At 39.8% G+C, this 20,868-nt stretch overlaps 1 protein-coding gene across 3 annotated transcripts in view; it reads right to left on the reverse strand.

Moving 5' to 3' along the window:
• LOC122667701 (protease Do-like 2, chloroplastic) overlaps positions 1–19,270 on the reverse strand; it is a 55,587-nt gene extending 36,317 nt beyond the window's left edge. Inside the window, exons 1-5 of one of the 3 annotated variants that reach the window (XM_043864091.1) lie at positions 19,038–19,270; positions 18,253–18,426; positions 4,967–5,029; positions 2,070–2,143; positions 1,914–1,977 (exon numbers count right to left, since the gene is read on the reverse strand). In XM_043864091.1, coding sequence (XP_043720026.1) covers positions 1,914–1,977; positions 2,070–2,143; positions 4,967–5,029; positions 18,253–18,426; positions 19,038–19,100 — 438 coding nt within the window. In that variant the 5' untranslated portion in view covers positions 19,101–19,270. Of the gene's footprint in view, positions 1–1,913; positions 1,980–2,069; positions 2,144–4,966; positions 5,726–18,252; positions 18,427–19,037 lie in introns of those variants that run through there. The other 2 variants (XM_043864092.1, XM_043864094.1) reach the window with 2 other exon arrangements.
• Between the last annotated feature and the right edge of the window lie 1,598 nt (positions 19,271–20,868).

The following is a 20,868-nucleotide window of genomic DNA, read 5'->3' on the forward strand; positions in this document are numbered from 1 at the left end:
TACTTTCACACTCCCCCTCAAGCTGGAGCGTACAGATCACCAAGACTCAACTTGGAATAACTTCAACGAAAAGCAAGACCAAACAGTGGCTTGGTAAACACATCACCCAATTGATTAGCAGTGGAAACAAATGGGGTAGAAATCAACTTCTTCATGACAGCATCCCGAATAAAGTGACAATCAACTTCAATGTGCTTTGTCCTCTCATGAAACACTTGATTACTGGCAATATAAATGGCTGCTTGATTGTCACAAAAACATCTACATAGGCTGAGTGATAGGAAATCCTATCTCCTGAAGTAGTGATTTTACCCACATCAACTCAGCAATCGTATGTGCCATAGCGCGATACTCAGCTTCATCACTAGATCTAGCAACAGTGGTTTGTTTCTTACTTTTCCAGCTGACTAAATTACCTCCCACAAAGGTGCAATAACCAGTCGTGGAGCACCTATCACCATCAGTACCAACTCAATCAGCATCTGAAAATCCAACCGATTGGGACGATAAATAAGACCTTTGCCAGGAGCACCTTTAGGGTAACGGAGAACACGACAAGCAGCATCCCAGTGAACTTTCTTGGGAACTTGCATAAACTGACTAACAACTCCAACAGCGAAAGAGATATCTAGTCGAGTAACAGTCAAATAGATGAGTTTGCCAACAAGTCTTCTATACTGATGTACATCTGTAAAGTCTTCACTCTCACTAGATCCAAGTTTGGGATGAGGATCCATGGGAGTATCAGCTGGTTTAGAGGCCAGCATTCCAGTTTCTGATAGGAGATCCAGAACATATTTCCTCTATGATAAACTAATACCTTGCTTAATCCATATATGCAGCAAAGAGTGCTGCACCCGTAGAAGAAATTAAAACTTTGAGAAGACTCTCAAACCAGAATCGCAGGAGACAACAACCTAATGGTTGTGCTCTGATACCATGCAACAGAATATAAAGCTAAAGAACCAAAACCGAGAATGAGAAGAGAAGAGAAGAGAAGAAGAAGGGACTGTGGTTGTGAGAATCGAGCATACAGTCCCTCTCCATATTATCTTATTTATATTAATCAACTATTCAGATTACAAAAGGGATTCCTAATCATAACAGAACTAGAACAATTAGAAAGAAATCCTAATAGAACTAGGAGTAGTAAGGGAGATAGCTCGATTAGGATATTCCAATATCCTAATCGAGATATCATAACCCTAACCACTCAATATACTTTAACAGGTCCTAATAACTGAATGCTTGAATGGGGAAACTTTTAATTGGGTTAGAGCAGCAGATCAGGCATTTAAGAAAATCTAATGACCTGAAATTCTTCTAAAAATCAATAACCATTAAAGTGGTGTCATATAATCGAGTGGAGAAATTGGTCCATGCCGGTGCTGACACCAGCTGAACAGATTGGTGCCGGAAGTGACCGCTTGTGGCTTCAAAATGTTTAGGCTTGTCATAACCAACAATTGGATCAATGAATCAATTGAAGATCTGAAACCACCTGAAATACTTGATTTGCAGATCTAGGGTTAGAAAAGATGGAAGATGAAAAATAAGGAAACCGAGAGAAAATGGGGTAAAGAGAATTTCATGAGGCTCCCTTTCAAGTCTTACTATATAATAGAGATTATATAACAGAGTGGGGGAACAACAAGTAACACCTACATATCACACCACATGAGGGAGGGAAGGGAGCACAAATGTGACAAATATATTCTGAATGGGATAATAGGACAATAGGACCCTCAAACCCAACCCAAGACATAGTGATAAACAAGGAAGAGATCTTAATCTTTTTCCCTTGATTTGCCATTGAACCATTTAAATGACCCTTAATATAATAGTACTACAAGTAAATTGAAAGAAAAACCTCTATTATGTCCTCCAAACTGCAAGATTTTGTAGAAGATTACCTGTGTACCATGTTCAACACAATGTGCATTTGTCAAAAGCTTTCCATCCCCAATCATAAAAGCGCTGCATAACCGATAAGAACTCAGCAAATTACAGGCCCAAAAAAGGAAAGGAATCCACCAAGAAGAACAAACAGCCTAGAGTTCAAGACATGTCTTCCTGTACTTGTATACTGTCTCTGTTTTTGCCAGGGAAGGGAATAATCAGGTGCTGTATGAGTGCAATAAACCTAGACAAATTATCAACAAGCACGAAAGGTTAACAATAAATACACTCTATAGATGAAAAGGCAATAGATGCTGCATCTTTAGCTGAATGCCATTCTAGGAGAATGCATCTTCACATAACATAAAAATTAAAATTAAAATTTTAGTGCAAGTCCAAGTCGCCATTATCAGCAGCTTTAACTGGTTGGACTGTCCATAGACCATTAGTCTTGCAGATTTGATTTGGTCCGCCACATGGTTCAATGGGACAAATGAACTTTATTTCCATTAACATATTTATTAACATTCACATGCATATCATATATTTTTTTGGTCAAGCCAAAAAAAATTATAAAGAAGGCCCACTACAGTATGCAAGCCAAAAGGCCTTGAAAAAAGCAAGAGGTCATGCAAAAAGACGCTGATTGGAGCCTACACAAAAATCACCTCCAGTCTCCAGCTGACCAGACAAACCAGAAAACTCTTTAGTCTTCACATATTGAAGCCCAAAATATAGTTTTATCCTTGGCTCTAGCACCTACTCTTCAGCCTTAGCCCAAAGGTCTCTCTCAAGTCTCAAGCCAAATGCTCCATTAAACAGTAACTACCATGAAAGACCAAACCTTCCGGTTCCATCCATTAAAGTTGCCCTCTCCAAGCCACCAGACACTGATCAAAGGATGCAGGCGTCACCTGGACCAGACCATACTCCCTCAGCAGAAAAAAAAGGGCGTACCCAGTGCACAAGGCTCCCACCACTGTGGGGTCTGGGGAGGGTCATAATGTACGCAGCCTTCCCCCTGCTTTTGCAGAGAGGCTGTTTCCGACTCGAACCCGTGACCATTTGGTCACACTGGAGCAACCTTACCGTTGCACCAGGTCCATCCTCGTCCTCAGCATCACACATATTATATAGGGTAAACTACACGTCATGTGCCCAATTTTTATGAAAAGGTTGTTTTAGGTACCCAATTTTTGACAACTAATGTTTGGGGTGCCTATTTCTCTAAAATGATCTATATTTCCAAATTTATCCCTCTCAATCCCACCCCTTCACCTTCACCTCCCAATCACTGCCGCCATCACCATCGCCTCAACCCCTGCAACCTCGACCCCTTGCGCCGTGCCGCCCCGCCCCACCTCACCACACATGCTCCCTGCCCCATCTCTTCCCCAAGCGAACCCCCCACCCCACCTCTATTCTGAGAGAAGCAGCCATGGAAGCACAGAAAAAGCCTAATTTTAAACTCCAGGGGATCTGAAATTCGTGAAGACATGATTGAGCTATCTTGGGGATTTCTATAAAGAGATTGATCTGAAATTTGGACTCTGATATTGTGGTGATGTTGATTGGAATGAAGGATTTTTTTATTTTTTTTTTTTTTTTTTTAAATATGATAAATTAATTGAAGTATGAACATGTACTCAAAATCCAAACATTCTAATGAGGATCATCTTCTTCTCGATAGAACGAACTCAAAGGGGAATAGAACCAGCCCTGTTTCGATTGAGAGATCTCTCTCCTATGAAAATCAAATCAACTGAAATATTGGGAGTAAGTAGCTCACCCAATACCCTCTTGTTTTCCACTAATAACGAACCGAAACGGCAGGGATTACGATGGAGATAATTTCTGCAACTATATCTGACGAAAATCCAGGAATCAGATTTCAAGTTCTGACCAGAACTTCCAGCAGATATCCGATCTCGACTCGAAACTCTGTAACTTGAATCGTTTCTCTATCACAGAGATGATTTCTTCAAACTGATCTGAAGAGTACCAGTACAGATTGATGCCAACGCTTGGGCTGTAAACTCCGTTAGCACAGAACAAGGCAACAGAAGGAGGAACAATGGAAGGAGAAATAACGAAAGCAGGAGGAATAAGAATGGAGAGGAGATCAAACCTGGGATGAGGAGTTGAGAGGAAGAGAGAATATACCTGCGCACATAGCTCTGAGCAGCAACACGGTAAGCAATTTCATCGGATTTCTAAAAAATTCAAAATCTAACTTGGGGGGGGGGGGGGCGCGGCGGGGCAGTGCAGGGGGGTCGAGCTTGCAGGGGTTGAGGCGATGGTGATGGCGGCAGTGGTTGGGAGGTGAAGGTGAAGGGGTGGGTTTTAGAGGGATAAATTTGAAAATTTAGATCATTTAGAGAAAGAGGCACCCAAACATCAGTTTTCAAAAATTAGGTATCTAAAACAACATTTTCATAAAAATTGGGCACCTGAGGTGAAATTTACCCTATTATATATAATCAAAGAAGTGATTACTTTCCTTAACTGAAGCCACTGAACTTTACTTTCCCACCCTCCCGAGTCCAGATCTCCAAGTGGTACAACTGCCCTATGATCCATAAGGATTAATTAATGGCCCCTAGTTAGGAGACATATGAATTAGCTCTAAGGCCTAAGCCTGATTTGATGATTATAACTACTAGCAGACACATTCTCCTAGGCAAGGATTGGGAACGTCAGTCTGCATCATCCATAGACTGTTGCAGACAAAGTTGAGTACACTCTTCTGAATTTCTAAGAACAAATAAGGGCATGGACCAGGAATGGTGGGGGAGTATACAAATCAGATGGTTTAGATCATCAAACCAGATTATTTTGCGATGGGAAATTTTGTAGAATCTTAGTCGAAGGCAAGAGATAGGGTGGTTCCCATCACACTCGCATGTCAATCCAGTAAGAGCATATGAAGCATGAGTGCAACACTGACGAAGTTTCACTACTGCAAAAGTGAAAACAATATAGATACAAAATCTCAACAGAATCCACTAATAATACTAATTTATGCTAGTTCTATGAAAGAAAAAAATAATAAAACAACAAATCATACCTTCACGACAGCGTTGAGAAAAGTTGAATCTTGAAGATTGCCTGAAGGCCCTGAACCACTAACCTGATAATGCAAGCCAAAGGGGTACAAACAAATTTATTTACCAAGAGAGAAATTGATGGAAAAGTGATCATAACTAGAACTCTAGAAGGAATGAAATAAATAAAATTTTGCCATTTGAAAACTAAATAAGAAAATTAACCAATTATGGGGCAAAACTAAAGGCAATGACTAAATCGCCTGGCTGTCACAAGACGGAGAAAGGTATCCAGGGGTACTAACACAAATACGTGAGTAGGTATATTTGTGTTATAACTGAAATAATCCTAGATAATTTTTCTGTTCGTGAAATTGAATGGGTGAACCACCGGCGGCTGAGGTGATCATTTTCAAAAACCTAAAGATGCAAACTCATCATCTCTCCAACAATTGAGTTATTGCCATCAACATGACAACCCACAAAGAAAAGAAAAGAAAAGGATGCAATATGTTGACAGTAACTCTCACTTTCCAACGACTGCTTGAAGCACTTGCACTCTCGGCTTCCTAATAAGGATCAGCTACAACTACTTCTGTCATCTGTGTGCCTGTGCACACAGGTGCGTGTTTTTGTGTTTCACAAGATTGAAAAAGCACAAATGGAACTAAGTATAAATCATTGACCATGAACACCTCCCCCTGTATTTCTACAAGCTACATTGTCAGGTCACTTATGGTTGCATTTTACAACAAATAAAGTAATTGGCATGCATATGATTGAATTTTACAACAAATATGGTAATTGTCATGCACAAGAACAATCTTTCAAGTCAAAGTTGTCACAGATTCAGGCATACTTATAGCTTCATATTGGATCCACCGAAAAAAAATAAAAATAGAATAAGGGTATAACTGAGCACGATAGAGTAATCAACTAATCATCCCCAATAATCAATGTTGTCCTTTATCCAGGATAGCATGAGATATATTGACCAGAAGAGTTAAAAGTAGGAACCAAAATAACCCTATTGTGAATTGAACTCCTGACTAATCCAACAAAATGACAACTTAAATATACAAGCTAAAAACTGAGTTTTCTATTTAGGACAAGTAATAAACCAGTTCAGACGATACGATACATAGGTACAACTGTGCAGAGTGGTTGTTGCTTCACTGAGATTGAGGCGTGAGAATACCCTGTCCCAAAAACCGGTCCTGATGATTTGGCAGCATCTCAAGTTCAAAGGATGTCAAGTCATCATATGGAATATGGATTATTACCGTCAGCTATCTTTGGTGCTACTTTAGGGAGGTAAAGATTGGTGCATTGTCTTGAGAAGGTGCCATTTGAAAGCTTATTCAGTCAACTGTTTTTGAAATGTTATGGCCAACTCCCTGAGAGGATGTGAGGCTGTGACAATTTTTCCATTTAATGAAGATTTAAGTCAATAAGGAGTTTTAGTTCAGTTCCTAATCTAGAGTTAATACTTCTCTTCATTTGGGAAGCACCTATTGGGGTTGCCAAATTTGTAATTATAGTCAAATTAGAAAATTGGTGTCAATGTGTGCATCACAAAATTAGAGATTAAATAATGTATCATACATCACAAAAATAGAGATAAAATGAAAATTAGAAAGTCGTCTTAGTGTTTGGATTTTTAGTAAGTTAAGAGTTTGGAAGGTTTCTCCTTTTCTCAAAGAGTAAATCATCATGTGTTTTTGTAAATAGCAAGTCAAGGAATTTCTATTTTTGAAAGCATTGTAACCTATGTAAAGAAATGGGGGCTGGCCAGACAACAGGAAGATGTTATTGAGTTGAGAAAGTTACCTGGAGAAAGTTGTGGCCGCAGGCAATAAAAAGCCTACCCCAAGGATTCTAGCCATTGCTAGTTTCCTTGGCTATATTATAGCCAACTAAGCCCATCCTCCGCTTTACTCTTCATTTTATTTAATGTCTTCTTCTTTGTTCTGTAGCAATACTGCTATCAACTCTTTACTTCAATAACTCAGGAGGCCAATACACATCTCACAACTGAAGGTACTGGATTTCCTAGTGGTTTCAGTGGCTAGAATCACACAGAAAAAGCATACGTTTTATTTCCTAGTCAGCCATTATTGTACGCCCATCAACCGCAATCATCTTCAAATTGCATGTGGAATAAGGTACTGAAATTTGACTTCTGTTCTGAATTAAAAACCCATTACAGCCATAATTCTTTCCTGCTATGTTTAATACTAACCTGCTTTCAAACATCCATGTTAACGTACCTAACCTGAACCTTAAAAGTCAATCAAATCAAAACCTCTAGTACTGCTAGGAGACCTGAAAGTCATAAGCAGCTTTTCTCTCTGTGTGCTCTGTTAACTGATTGCTAGCTAAAGTATATCTGTTGGTGGTTTTACAATATTAGGCATGTTACATTGTGGTCCACTATGTTTCTACATCAACAGCTTTCATTCTCTCCTCCATATCTGAACAGCTGAACCTACAATCGCTTAATTTTATAATACTAAAATATGCCCCTAGCCTGGCCCTCACCTGTCAACTTCCTTGGAAATTTTATTCAATATGAACCTCATTTCTTCAATTCCAGAGCTGCTACTTGCATTATAACTCATAATTATACATAACAAAATATGTTTTTAGTCACATACACCTTAGTCGATTGGTTAGTGCGTTACTCTCAATCTTTATTGATTGATACATAATTCCAGTGAGGGCCAACTCTTCTGCATTAGAGATGCTTCAAATTGATATTGCAGCCAAGCATAAATGTCAATAACAAGTGCAAGACCATCTATAATGTGCCTGCCCTGTTGTACCATGGTATTCTAGTAAGTTCCAGGCATTTACTCTGAAAAAACTATCAATTTAAAGACTATCAACAGCATATAGAGGAAATGTAGCAGATAAGCATCGACTCTGTCCCATGGCAAAGAGTTTAGATATTTTCAAGAAGCCTTTTATCCACATCATGAAGTTAATCAAGTATTGAAATCCAATCCTTGACACTAAAGCAACTATAATTGCATATTGTAAAGAAAGTGTAGAGAGGACTGAATTAGGGTAAGACTTGGATAATCAAAGTGATCACCAAGCACTTCTATTTATAATCATAATGAATGAATAAAAAAGATTACAAAATCAATGTGGGACTAAAACGAAATAATAAACACAACTAAGAAAGAAGAAAGATCCAAAATACCCCTACGGTATTTTGGACATATAACTAACAGTCCCCCTCAAGTTGGAGCATATATATCATGCATGCCCAACTTGACTAAGATAGGATGAAACAACTTGCTACTCAATCCTTTAGTGAACACATCAGCTAGCTGATCAGTAGACTTCACAAAGGGAACACAAACAAGGCCAGCTTCAAGCTTCTCCTTGATGAAATGTCGGTCAACCTCCACATGTTTAGTACGATCATGCTGGACAGGGTTATGAGCAATGCTAATGCCTGCTTTATTGTCACAATAAAGCATCATTGGAAGATGGACAGCAACACCAATATCCTGCAATAATCCTCTAAGCCTCAGAAGTTTACAAATTCCTTGTGCCATTGCGCGGAACTCAGCTTCAGCACTAGACCTTGCCACAACATTCTGCTTTTTGCTACGCCATGTGACAAGGTTCCCACCCACAAAGGAACAGTAGCCAGAGATAGATTTTCTGTCAGGAGAACCAGCCCAATCGGCATCAGTATAGGCTTCAATCTTCAAGTGACCATTGGGAGATAGAAGGATTCCCTTTCCCGGAGCAGACTTCAAATACCTCAAAATACGACGGACTGCATCCATATGAGAGGAATAGGGATCATGCATGAACTGACTCACCAAACTTACAGCAACTGCAATGTCAGGGCGTGTGTGAGAAAGGTAGATTAGTTTGCCCACTAACCGCTGATAAGCACCCTTGTCAACAAGCTCACCCTCTTTCTCCCTAAGTTTTGTAGTAGCTTCCATAGGAGTATCTGAAGGATGACAGCCAAGTAGCCCTGTCTCAGTCAATAGATCAAGGACATATTTTCTTTGAGAAAGAAAGATGCCCTTTGAAGATCGAGCAATTTCTATCCCTAGAAAATATTTTAGGGGACTAAGATCTTTGACCTCAAACTCACGGCCAAGAAGAATTTTCAAATCCCTGATTGCAGCATCATCATTACCCGTGACCACAATATCATCCACATAGACTATGAGAAGAGTAACCTTGTTACCAAGCCGTCTGGTAAACAAAGTGTGATCAGCATTGCTCTGCTTGTAACCTGCTGAAATCATAGCCTTATGAAATCTGCCAAACCAGGCCCTAGGTGACTGCTTCAAACCATAAAGGGTATGCTTCAATTTATAAACCCTGCCTTTAGTCCTGTCATCAGAAAAACCTGGTGGAATGTCCATATATACCTCCTCCTTAAGCTCTCCATGGAGGAAGGCATTTTTGACATCTAACTGCTGAAGATCCCACCCAAGATTTGCAGCACAAGATAATAACACCCTGACAGTGTTGAGCTTTGCCACTGGTGCAAAGGTCTCCTGATAGTCAACTTCATAAGTCTGAGTGAACCCCTTTGCAACCAGACGTGCCTTATACCTATCCACCGAGCCATCAGCTTTTTGTTTAACCACGAAGACCCATCTATATCCCACTGGTTTTTTTCCCTGGAGGAAGAGCCACGAGATCCCACTTATTATTTTTGTATAGTGCTCTCATTTCTTCCAACATTGCTGCCTTCCACTTTCCATCTGTAGATGCTTCCTGCCAATTTCTAGGAATCGAGATAGAGGAAAGAGAAGATACAAATGCACGAAAAGAGGGAGAAAAAGAGTTATAAGAAACAAAATGAGATATGGGATGTAAAGTGCAAGTCCAAGTACCTTTACGAAGTGCAATAGGTAGGCCGGAAGGAGATGGATTACCAGGAGATGTGGGATCTGTGTCTGCGGCAATTGGATGGGTACTGGTGCTACAGTGGGATGCAACTGCCCTCTGGTGGATCTGCCCCTTGTATAGGTGATCATGTTGGAGTTGTCAATTCTCTTCTGAAATTCACCAATAGTTCTCTGGACTGGAGTCAGCTCCCCCTGAATAGGAATATTAACAACACTATTTTCTACAGTCTCCCCCTGTAAAGGATTCCCATTAGGTGAGGGAGGAACAACCAGAGGTTGTTGGGCAGTCTCCAAAGTAGGATGGGCAACATCCAAAGTTGGATGGGAAGCATCCAAAAAGGGTTGGGCAGCAGCCGTGGGTTGTAAAGGGGGCTGGACAGCAGCCGAGGGTGGTAAAGATGGCTGGGCAGCAGCCAGAGGTACCTCAAGTAAAGGAATTTCGAAAGCCACATCTTCACCAGCACTCTCCCCCTAAAGAGGTGGGGAAGAATAATAAGAAATGGACTCATGGAAAATAACATTCATACTAACCACGGTACGACGGAAAGGGGGATGGTAGCATTTATAGCCTTTCTGGGTTGGAGAATAACCCAAGAAAATACAACGGAGCCCCCGAAGTTCAAGTTTGCCTGGAGATTTGGTATCTCTAGCATAACACACACAGCCAAACACCTTGGGAGGCACAACAGAGGAGGAATTACCAATCAAAATATCAGAGGGACTACGGGAGTGAAGGACCCGAGATGGCAGCCTATTGATGAGATAGGGTGCCGTGATAACCGCATCCCCCCAATATTGAGACAGGACATTTCTCGCAAACATTAATGCTCTGGCCATTTCCAACAAGTGGAGGTTTTTTCTTTCTGCCACACCATTCTGGGCAGGGGTATCAACACAACTAGTCTGATGAATGATTCTATGGTCAGCCAAATATTTTTAAAATTGTGATTCTTTATACTCTGTTCCATTATCACTTCTCAATATTTTGAGAGTAGCCTGAAACTGAGTTTGGACCATTTTATGAAAGTGTTGAAAGCATGAAAAAACTTAATTTTTTGTGTACAAGAGATAGACCCATGTGTTCCTAGAATGACAATCAATGAAAGATATAAACCACCGATGGCCAGAAATAGAGGGTTTACGATTAGGGCCCCAAACATCATAATGCACTAACTGAAAACAAGAACAACTTCTTTTATTTGAAATAGGATAATTTGAACGTGTCTGTTTGGCCAGAACACACGCCTCACAAAAAAAGTCATCCTTAGTATGTAGGGTAACCAAACTAGGAAATAAATGTGCTAAAATTCCTAAAGGGGGGTGACCTAACCTAGAATGCCACTGGTAGAGTTCAGAAGACCATGGAGTTCTGGTATAGTGGAGAAGGTAATGGTGGTCGAGAGAAGCGACCATCATCAAGCAGGTACAACCCACCGTACACTTTACCCAATCCAATCGTCTTCCCAGAGGCCAGATCCTGAAACACACAATGAGAAGGAAAGAAAGTAACTTTGCAGTTAAGATCACGAGTAATACTATTAATGGAAAGAAGGTTAGTAGTAAAATTAGGAATGTGCAAAACAAAAGTTAATGGAAGAGAGGAAGTGCAGTTGATGATTCCCTTTCCAGAAATAGATGAAAGGGAACCATCAGCTACCTTGACCTTGTCCTTCCCAGAAGTAGGAGAATATCTAAGAAACAAACTAGAGGAACCAGTCATATGATCTGTAGCCCCATAATCTATGATCCAAGGATGGGAGGCTACAGAAGCACAATGACCTCCAAAAGGAATACCTGACCGGGCAAAGTGTGAACCTGAATGAGCGGAAGAATTGGCAGTAGCAGATGTAGTAGAGGCAGTAGCAACGGAAGACCTCAGCATACGTAGGAGTGCCTGTAGATCATCTTGGGATAGACCAGTGTCAGTAGTAGGGGTTGTAGTAATAGTCTCAGTCTAATAAGCCTTGGTCTTTATCTTTGTCTTGGTCTTGGCAGCCCTTTTTGCTTCAAAGTCAGCTGGTTTCCCATAAAGTTTCCAGCACTTCTCCTTAGTGTGATATGATTTGTGACAGTTCTCACAAACAACAGTCCCTGTAGTAGAATCACCAAGAGAAGCAGTGTAACTAGGTACAGGAGTGGGAGTAGCAGTAGCCTTAAGAGCAGATCTGTCAATAATAGGAGGGTGCAGCATGGCAGCCCTACGGTTCTCCTCAGATGAAACCAATGCATAAGATTGTTCAAGTGTGGGAAAAGGCTTATGGCCCAACACTTGAACACAAATGGGATCATATTCCACATTCAAACCAGCTAGAAAATCATAGACCCTAATCTTATCCACATGCTTCCTATAGGAAGCAATGTCATCAACTGTAGTAGGGTGAAAATCAGAGAAGTGGTCCAACTGTTGCCATAGACTGCAGAGAGTAGCATGGTATTTGGAAACAGAAAAATCTCCCTGAGTAGTGTGAAGTACCTTTTGTCGAAGTTCATAAACTTGGGCATCATTGCCAAGCTGCCCGTAGGTTTCCTTGCAAGCATCCCAAATCTGGTCGGCAGTATTTAGAAGAAGAAAATTATGCTGTAACTCTGAAGTCATAGAGCCTATTAGGTATGACATGAGAACACCATTATTGGCAAGCCACTTAGTCTGAGCAGGGCCTTTATCACTGGGTTTCACACTAGTGCCATCAATATGGTCGGTGAGACCATGGCCAGAAATGGCAAAGGAGGCTGATCTGGACCATAGAAGGTAATTTGAGCCATCCAGTTTAATAGGGTTAGGTGGAAAACTGTGATATTCTATCTTGTTGTTGCCATCATGATCCGAAGTAGCTGTGGAGTTGGCTGAATCACCCATACTGGCAGCAGAGAAGTCCACTAATGTCTTCAAATACTAGGCTGAATGAGCCCCTAAAAAATCAGAAATAGCAGCAAGGTAGGATCCCTATATCGATATTGGTCAGGGTTTTGAAAAAAAAACATAATTTGTTGAGATCGATGAAGGGAATAAGAAGGCACCAAACTACAGAATTATAACCCCAACTGAAGTCAATATAGCCCTTATAATGGAGGAAATAACCCTCAAAAAAATAGATCCAATAATCAGCAGCAATCCCTAAGATCGATAGTTGTCAGGGTTTTGAAAAAAACCCTGATGATGGTGAAATCGATCTCAAAGAGTCTTCACAAAAAACCAGAACTATGGAGGCCCAAATAGCATTCGAATGGCTCCTTATAAGTGGAGAAGAAGCATGCAAAAAATCAGAACTAATAGAGAGCCCAATCCCCTAGATCGACAATTGTCAGGGTTTTTGAAAAAACCCTGATTTGATAAAGATCGATCCTAGGAGGTCTTGAAACAGTGCTGTAAAAACTGAGATAAGAACTTGAACCAATAGGGAATACTGCCGACAGGTTGTGGTCTTCAAAACTGGAGTTGATTCCTTGTATGAGTACTAGAAGCAATCCCAAAAAAAAAAAAAAACTGAAGCTCCAAATTCCGCTGGCTGCAATGGCTGGTTCTTATCGAGAAGAATTAAATATCATTCATGAGGTAATGGGGGCAGCAACTGGATCGTATGATCACCTCATCAGTGCTGCCCTATGTGACAATAGAGAACAAGGGAGAAGAGAGAGAAAGGAGAGGAGAAATCCGAGAGAGATGGAGAGAGAAGAAAGATCGAGATTTAATGATGGGTGGTCCTAATTCGAATTCTGCTATGATACCATGTAGAGAGGACTGAATTAGGGTAAGACTTGGATAATCAATGTGATCACCAAGCACTTCTATTTATAATCATAATGAATGAATAAAAAAGATTACAAAATCATTGTGGGACTAAAACGAAATAATAAACACAACTAAGAAAGAAGAAAGGTCCAGAATACCCCCACGGTATTCTGGACATATAACTAACATTTCTGTTTTTCCTTTATAAAATCTATTAGTTTCCCAACTTCATTGCTCCAAACACACTGCAAAGCTTCAAATGCCATAATATATGCCTTGTCTCATTAAGCTATGTGTAGAGGCATGCATTGAATATGTATTTCACCTTCAAGTAGTGGCAGCAAGTCTCATAGTACGTCAAAGCACCCTGATACATATAAGATTAGCTCACCAATGAGCGGGCGCCACGTGGTACGGACTCAAGCCCAAAGCCACGTAAGCAAGCCCACACATGATCGGTTCAAGGCCATAAGGAAACGGTTAAGACCAGATTCCTCATGCCATATTAATGACCAAAGCCTTCCATGTGGCCAACCGACCAAGGACTCTCATGATGCCAGCTACAAGAAAAGATAAATTCTTTTCCACAGTTCACGCTCAGATCTCCCGACCAAAGTCAGAAGTACTTGTTTTACATGAGCTCAGGACTACGTGAACCATAGTTGTCACAGCGGTTAGGCAACACAAGGCGGTGGAAAGGGTAAAAAATCAAGGCAACACCAAGCAGGCGTCTAAGGTGCCTGCCTAGGCGACCAAGGCGCCCAAGTCGACCAAAGCGCCTGGACGCCTTGACAATTATGACGTGAACTCAAGACATTCCTTCCTTGTTCTATAAATAGAACCTCAATACTCGAAGTACACAGGTAATTTCATACAATCTTAAGCCTACTACTCTTTCTGCTCTTTGCTCCGTTGCTATTTCCTTGAGATCTGATTTAGGCATCGGAGAGTCCCTCCATAGCTCACTCTGGCCAGCTCTTCTGCTTTGTTTCTTGGCTCTCTATGTGCAGGTTCACCTCAAGCGGATTTCAGCGACAACACATGTAACACCCTGCATATGTCATGTTTATTTTATTATTTTATTGACAATTATTATAATAATGACTTAATGATACTTTATTCATCTGGTTTTATAATGACATTTATGTGATTATATGATTTAATATGGATTGATTTTAATTAATGTATTAAAGTGAATAGTGAAGCATGAGGTGGCATGATTAGTGGTAATCATGCTTAATTAAAGGTAATTCTGATTAATTAAGTTAAGACGTCATTAATTAGAATTAATGATGTTTAGGGGTAGCAGCACCCTACTGGACCACATGGTGGCTTTTGAGGCAGCCACCATGTACATGGGGAAGGAGGAGATGACAAAGTTGGTTCAGCCACATGGCTGAAAGGAGGAGCTGGCCATGGACAGGTTTAACCATGTGCATGTCAAACAATGAGGTGTTAAAGGATGAGGTGGTTTTTGAGGAGCAACCACATGGGCAGATAGGATGAGGTGACCATGGTCCAGATTAAACCAAGGTAAGTGGGTTAGGATATCAGATTAGATTAGTTATTGATTAATTAATGTGTTATTAAGATGCTATATATGGGTGATTAGATTAGAAATAGATTAACATTCAGTTCAGCTTTGAGCAAAGCCAGAACCAATTCTAGACTTAGGGAAAAAGAAGAGGAAGAGCTGGACTCCAAGGTGTTGCTGTAATTATATGAAATCAAAGGAGAATCAGGGTTCTTGAGGTACTGAAATACTAAGATTTGAAGAGGAATTGTAAAAAAGAAGATGGAATAGAGACTGCTGGATATTATGATTAAGAGAAGGTACTAAGATTAAAGACTGCTGAACATTTGTAATCAAGTAGGGATTGAGTATTGAAGGCTGCTGAATCATAAACTTTCCAAGGAGTTCTGTGTTAGAGGAACATTCAGATTGGGTTCAGCAAGAAAACCAAGAAGGAAATAAAGAGAGGGCTTGAAAACATTGAATCTGGGTTTGTTCGAAAGGTTTGTATAACTCAGATTTGCATTAGTACTTTGGTGATTAGCTTAGAAAGAGAAGAATGTGTGAATAATGGATTTCATGGTTAAATTGAAGGATAACATATCAATTTGAGAAGCTGAAGTTCAGAGGTGTTGTTCGAGTTGCTGAGAATTCTAAACTTATAAAAAGACGAAGGGATTGGATTCTCAATTCAAAGGTAAGAACAGATTTTTATTTTTTATTTGAATCTTAAATAAGGAGTTACTAATCCAAGGTTATAGTATGTTTTTAAGGTGATTAGTAACATAATTAATGGGGTTTTAGATTTTATAATGGAAGAACAGAATCTAGATAGACTCTTCTGAAACAGAGAAAGAAGAAGGGATTGGATTCTCAATTCAAAGGTAAGAACAAATTTTTATTTTTTATCTGAATCTAAAATAAGGAGTTATTAATCCAAGGTTAGAGTATGTTTTTAAGGTGATTAGTACCATAATTAACGGGATTTTAGATTTTATAATGGAAGAACAGAATCTAGATAGACTCTTCTGAAACAGGGGAGCCAAGTTGAACTCGGATCTGGGCTGAAAACCTAGGATCCGGTAGCAACTGTCAGCTTCTACTGTCAAAGAAGAAAAGTGACTTATGAAAGGATTTTGGGAGGTTTTTTATTGGGTTTTTATGGGCAGACTTTATATCAATTTGAAAGCTCATTTATGTGACTATTTACATTGTAATTTATAAGCTTTGGGTGACCGATAAGGTGCTGAAACCATTGGGAGATTCGCATACACATATCAAGTTAATCGTTTACTTTAGAAACAAGGTGAGGGAATCATGACTATGTACTTTATTGAATGTGTCTATGCTATGTGATGGAAATGAATGAATGTTGTATGATTTGATTAATGTCATCAAGATTCAAGTAATTTAAATGTTTAACACAACAGTACATGGATATTGAAAGTTGTGTATGATGAAATGTTTATAGGATATGACTGATGACTGTGTATGAAATTTGTTGTGTGCAATATATTGATCAATGTATCAGAATGATTTTATATAACATGTTAAGGGAAGATAAAGAATGAAAAGGAAAGAAGGAAAGAAGCAAATGAAAGAAAGTAAAGTATGTATGCATGGTTAATGGTAATTGTGTTAAACACCCTAGTGGCGGTCACCCCTTTCCAGTAAGGGGTTATGTGTTGGATGAGGGCCTTAAAAGAGGGAATACACAAGGGGTCCTCCCCCAGGGCTATTGTGCCTCGACTCATGGGAGTAAAGCGCGTCTATTATGACGTTTGATTAGACAAGGGGTCCTTCCTTAGGGCTACGGTGCCTAGACAAATGGGAGTAGAGCGTGTCTATAATGATGTTTGTATAGAGATAAGGGATACTCCCCCAGGACTCATAGTTCAAAAATTCATTTCATCTCGGTTGAAATCTCGAATATTTCAAGTATTTCGGTCGAATCGAAATGAAACTCAAGTTCAAATTGAAAAATGCAATATTTCGGAAATTTTGGTCATTTTGTTTCGGAAATCTCGGTAATTTCAGTATTTCGTTTCGGAAATTTTGATTATTTTGGCATTTTACACCCACAAATGGCCAATCAAAACTCATAGAAAAAATACCATATTTCGACGAAATTTCGACATCTCAAAAATTTTGGTTAGACCGAAACGCCGAAACAAAACGAGATTTTAAACCTTGCCAGGGCTACTTGGACACATGGGAGTAGAGTGCATCTATAATGTTGGGCCACAGCGCCTGGGAATGTTTGTAGTCGACTCCCACCCTCGACTGTTTGTGCACTGTGATAGTTCACTAAGTGGCCAAGACCTGAATAAATTAAATAATGAGTGACATTTTATGATGTGCCATTTATCTCTTTGTTCCATTTATTGTTCTTTTGAATGCTTATGTGTATAAGATCATGTGTACCTCGTCGGACGTAAGGTCACCCTATATAAGTTGATGTTTTTTAGATGAAGAGACAGGTGTGGACGCTTATATAGCTCCAGAGTTTTTGAACTGTGAGTTGTGTTAGGAGTTCAGAGTCAGAGGGATATTTTAAGAACAATGTTATTTCAAAATGTATAATGTTGATGAAAGAATGAATAGTGTTTATGGGATGTATATGTATGCATGACATGAACAGGATTTTTGTTGTACACCTTTATAGATAACTGCTACCAGCGTATACATTTGACTTGAACTATTATCCAATATCTGATGCTTTCGCTGTGTTGTATGCGATATTGGGACTTTTGCTACTACTTTTACATGTTTATTTGTTACCTTCTAGATCGGTGTTTGCGATAGCAATGCCTTGAACCCTGTCTGGGTTCATGACGTTACAATGCACCCCACGGAGTATTACGTCATCCACTAAATCTTATTGTCAAACTTTAAAGTTTCATGATTGGTTGGAGATCGAGGTTTGAATATTTTAATTCCTATGATTATTGGAGCTCTCTCACTTCTATATATGGACATGAGTCAAGGAAACATCAGCTCATGCTGCCTACCCTGATGCATTGATACACTAAACAATGGGATGGGGCCACAAAATTAAACCATATTTAAATACACAACATGAAAATTTCTTCTAAACAACAATAAACATATACAAATCTATGAAGGAGACCCGATTGCTCATCATAAAGCTACCAGTAATCGGTTTCATACCTGTGGCTTCTTAGGGTCATACCCAAAACCCTTCTTGTCTTTTCTTTGCATGACAGGCGATTTAAACGACATTGATTGGATTTGACCAATCTCCATTCCACCCCTGTCAGGAAGTGAATCGGATCTTTTAACTTTTGATCTTCCTGTCAACTTCTTCCTATAAACACCTTGCATCTGAAACCCACGAGTGCAAAATCAGGATAAGGAACGAAATTTGTTTAACTAATGCTCTCACTAGATGTACAAGGCTGAATAATAATTTTACTAATGAGAAACTTCATTAACTCTGCAACCTGATAGAAATGAAAACCATACATGATACAATCCATTAAAAATGTGTCACTGAATTAAATCTTTTAACATGAAGCAGAACACATGTAGCATTGCTTGCATCCGAAAGGAGATTTCCTTCATCAACAATAAAGATGGTGCAAAATAGTGAAGAAGAAAAAACGAATGACACAATTTTGAATACAGAAATCTGAAATACATTTAAAAATAAAACCTTCTATACAAGGAAACCACAGAATGCAACCCACCAAAATCAGTTCCATGTACATACCGATCGATAAAACCAACCTTTCAACTCCTGACTAACTAACCAAGCTAAAAAAAACCCACCCACCAAGTAAAAATTTCAGGGAGGGAAAAGAATACAATAACAATTATCAGTCTCTTAACAAAAATCAGAACTCCATTGCAATAAAACCAAACACATGAGCAAATGACCATATGAAAAATATGACAAGAGTAGAGAGAGCGAGAGATAGATTAGGGTCTACCACCTCTTCGCTGGTTTCGCTATTAAACGAAGAGCCTCTCTTTATAGCTCTCCGTTTGGAATGCATGGCTTTATTAACTATGTTTATATCTTAGTAGAAGGTTATCCACAAAGTAGAGTGATGGCAGCCAAAATAAGGGACTGGAGAGGCGTCGCTAAGTGCGAACATAGAGAACGAGCAGCTAGGGGTTGCCATCGCCATTGAAGCTGTGAGAACCAAATGAAGTATTGAAGAACTAATTACTTAAACAGAAAAGGATGAGAGTGACAATTGTATTGAGATGTTGTCTCTCCTTATCCTTTCCCTCGCAAATCTAGAATTAGATATTCCACTGGCCACTGGTAAATCATATTTCTTACCGGGATGACGCTAATCTAAACGAATATTACCGTGTCAGCGACTACTTTGCATATCTTACATTCTTACCCACAAATCTACTGTGAAAATGGGGGTCAGTATCTCCCGGTCGGGAATCGTTATCACCTCCAATTCCTGTCCACTCCAATTCCCTCCAATTTCTCACATAGGAGCGGAAATGACCACCTTACCCCCTACCCAAGGTGGGGTAGGGTGGTCATTTCTGCTCCTATGTGAGGAATTGGAGGGAATTAGAGCGGGCAGCGAATTGGAGGTGATAAAAATTCCCCGGTTCGTGTGTGTTACGGGGTCGTGAATGAGCGTTGGGGAAATTAATCGGTCACCTCAAGTTTCAAAAAAAATATATGGTGTGAAAATGCCATGCCAGCCACGTTGGTAATTTCATTTTCTTTTTTGTTTATTCTTCAATTTGTCAAAATCGCAATTCTAAGTGTGTGACTTTCATTTTGACAAAAGCCAGGACCCATTATGTTGGCCAGGAGACTATAAGAGGGGGCTCCAATTTAGATCCTCTCCGGCCGGGCAGGTAGCAGCCATTATACTGCCTACACCTAGACAGGGCATGGACCCCACCAGGGCAGAGTGCTTGGGCAGTGGGTAGGACGGTCATTTTGTACCTGTCTAGGTGTAGGCAGCACAATGGCCGCTACTTGCCCAGTCGAGGAGGATCAGAATCCGAGGAACTCAATCATGGTCCTCATGGACTTATTACAGATACTGATACTGACTAGCAGGGTCAGACCAGATCGAATCGTTTTGCCCCTCAAAATATCGATATCTATATCTTTTTACCATTTTACCCTCTCATGTTCTGATATCATCAATATAGTATCAATCAAGTATTAACATCAGTCACTGCTAATACCAATACAAATCAGCCAATATGACTGATCCGATACCGATAATGATACCTAAATCATCACCACAATCCATACTTCAACTAAAGTAGCATCCTTCAGTTTGTTATAATATTGTAAGGTTAGCTAAAGTCGCAATCTTAGGTTGCTACTTTAGCTGAGGTGCCATTAACTCCCTTTTATGAAGTGATTACACCCCTTCCCCTCTCAAACCAATTTCTTTTTTTTTTAAAAGGATAAATTACTTGTACACCCCCTCTACTATGTCCCAATTGGTTGAGACCCCCAACTTCTGAAACTATTACTTGAACTCTACATTTTAAGATTTCTTACAAATAGCCTCTATCCGTTAGTCAGTCATCGTTTAGCGATGATGTCATGGGTTAGAAAAATCCTACATAGCCAACTACCCTTTAAGGGTAGTGAAGTGATCATTTTAGCCTTTGGCCAGAGTGAAGAGAACCTTCCCTTTCATCGTTGAACAAGCCCTCCACTCTTCAGCTCCTGCTGTGGCGATTTCCAAACGCTAGGGAAGATGAAGCGATTTCCATACACCAGAGAAGACGAAGCAAGCACCAATAGTGATCCTACCATTGGCC

The sequence above is a fragment of the Telopea speciosissima genome, chromosome 7, assembly GCF_018873765.1.
Source record: "Telopea speciosissima isolate NSW1024214 ecotype Mountain lineage chromosome 7, Tspe_v1, whole genome shotgun sequence".
Lineage (NCBI taxonomy): Eukaryota > Viridiplantae > Streptophyta > Magnoliopsida > Proteales > Proteaceae > Telopea > Telopea speciosissima.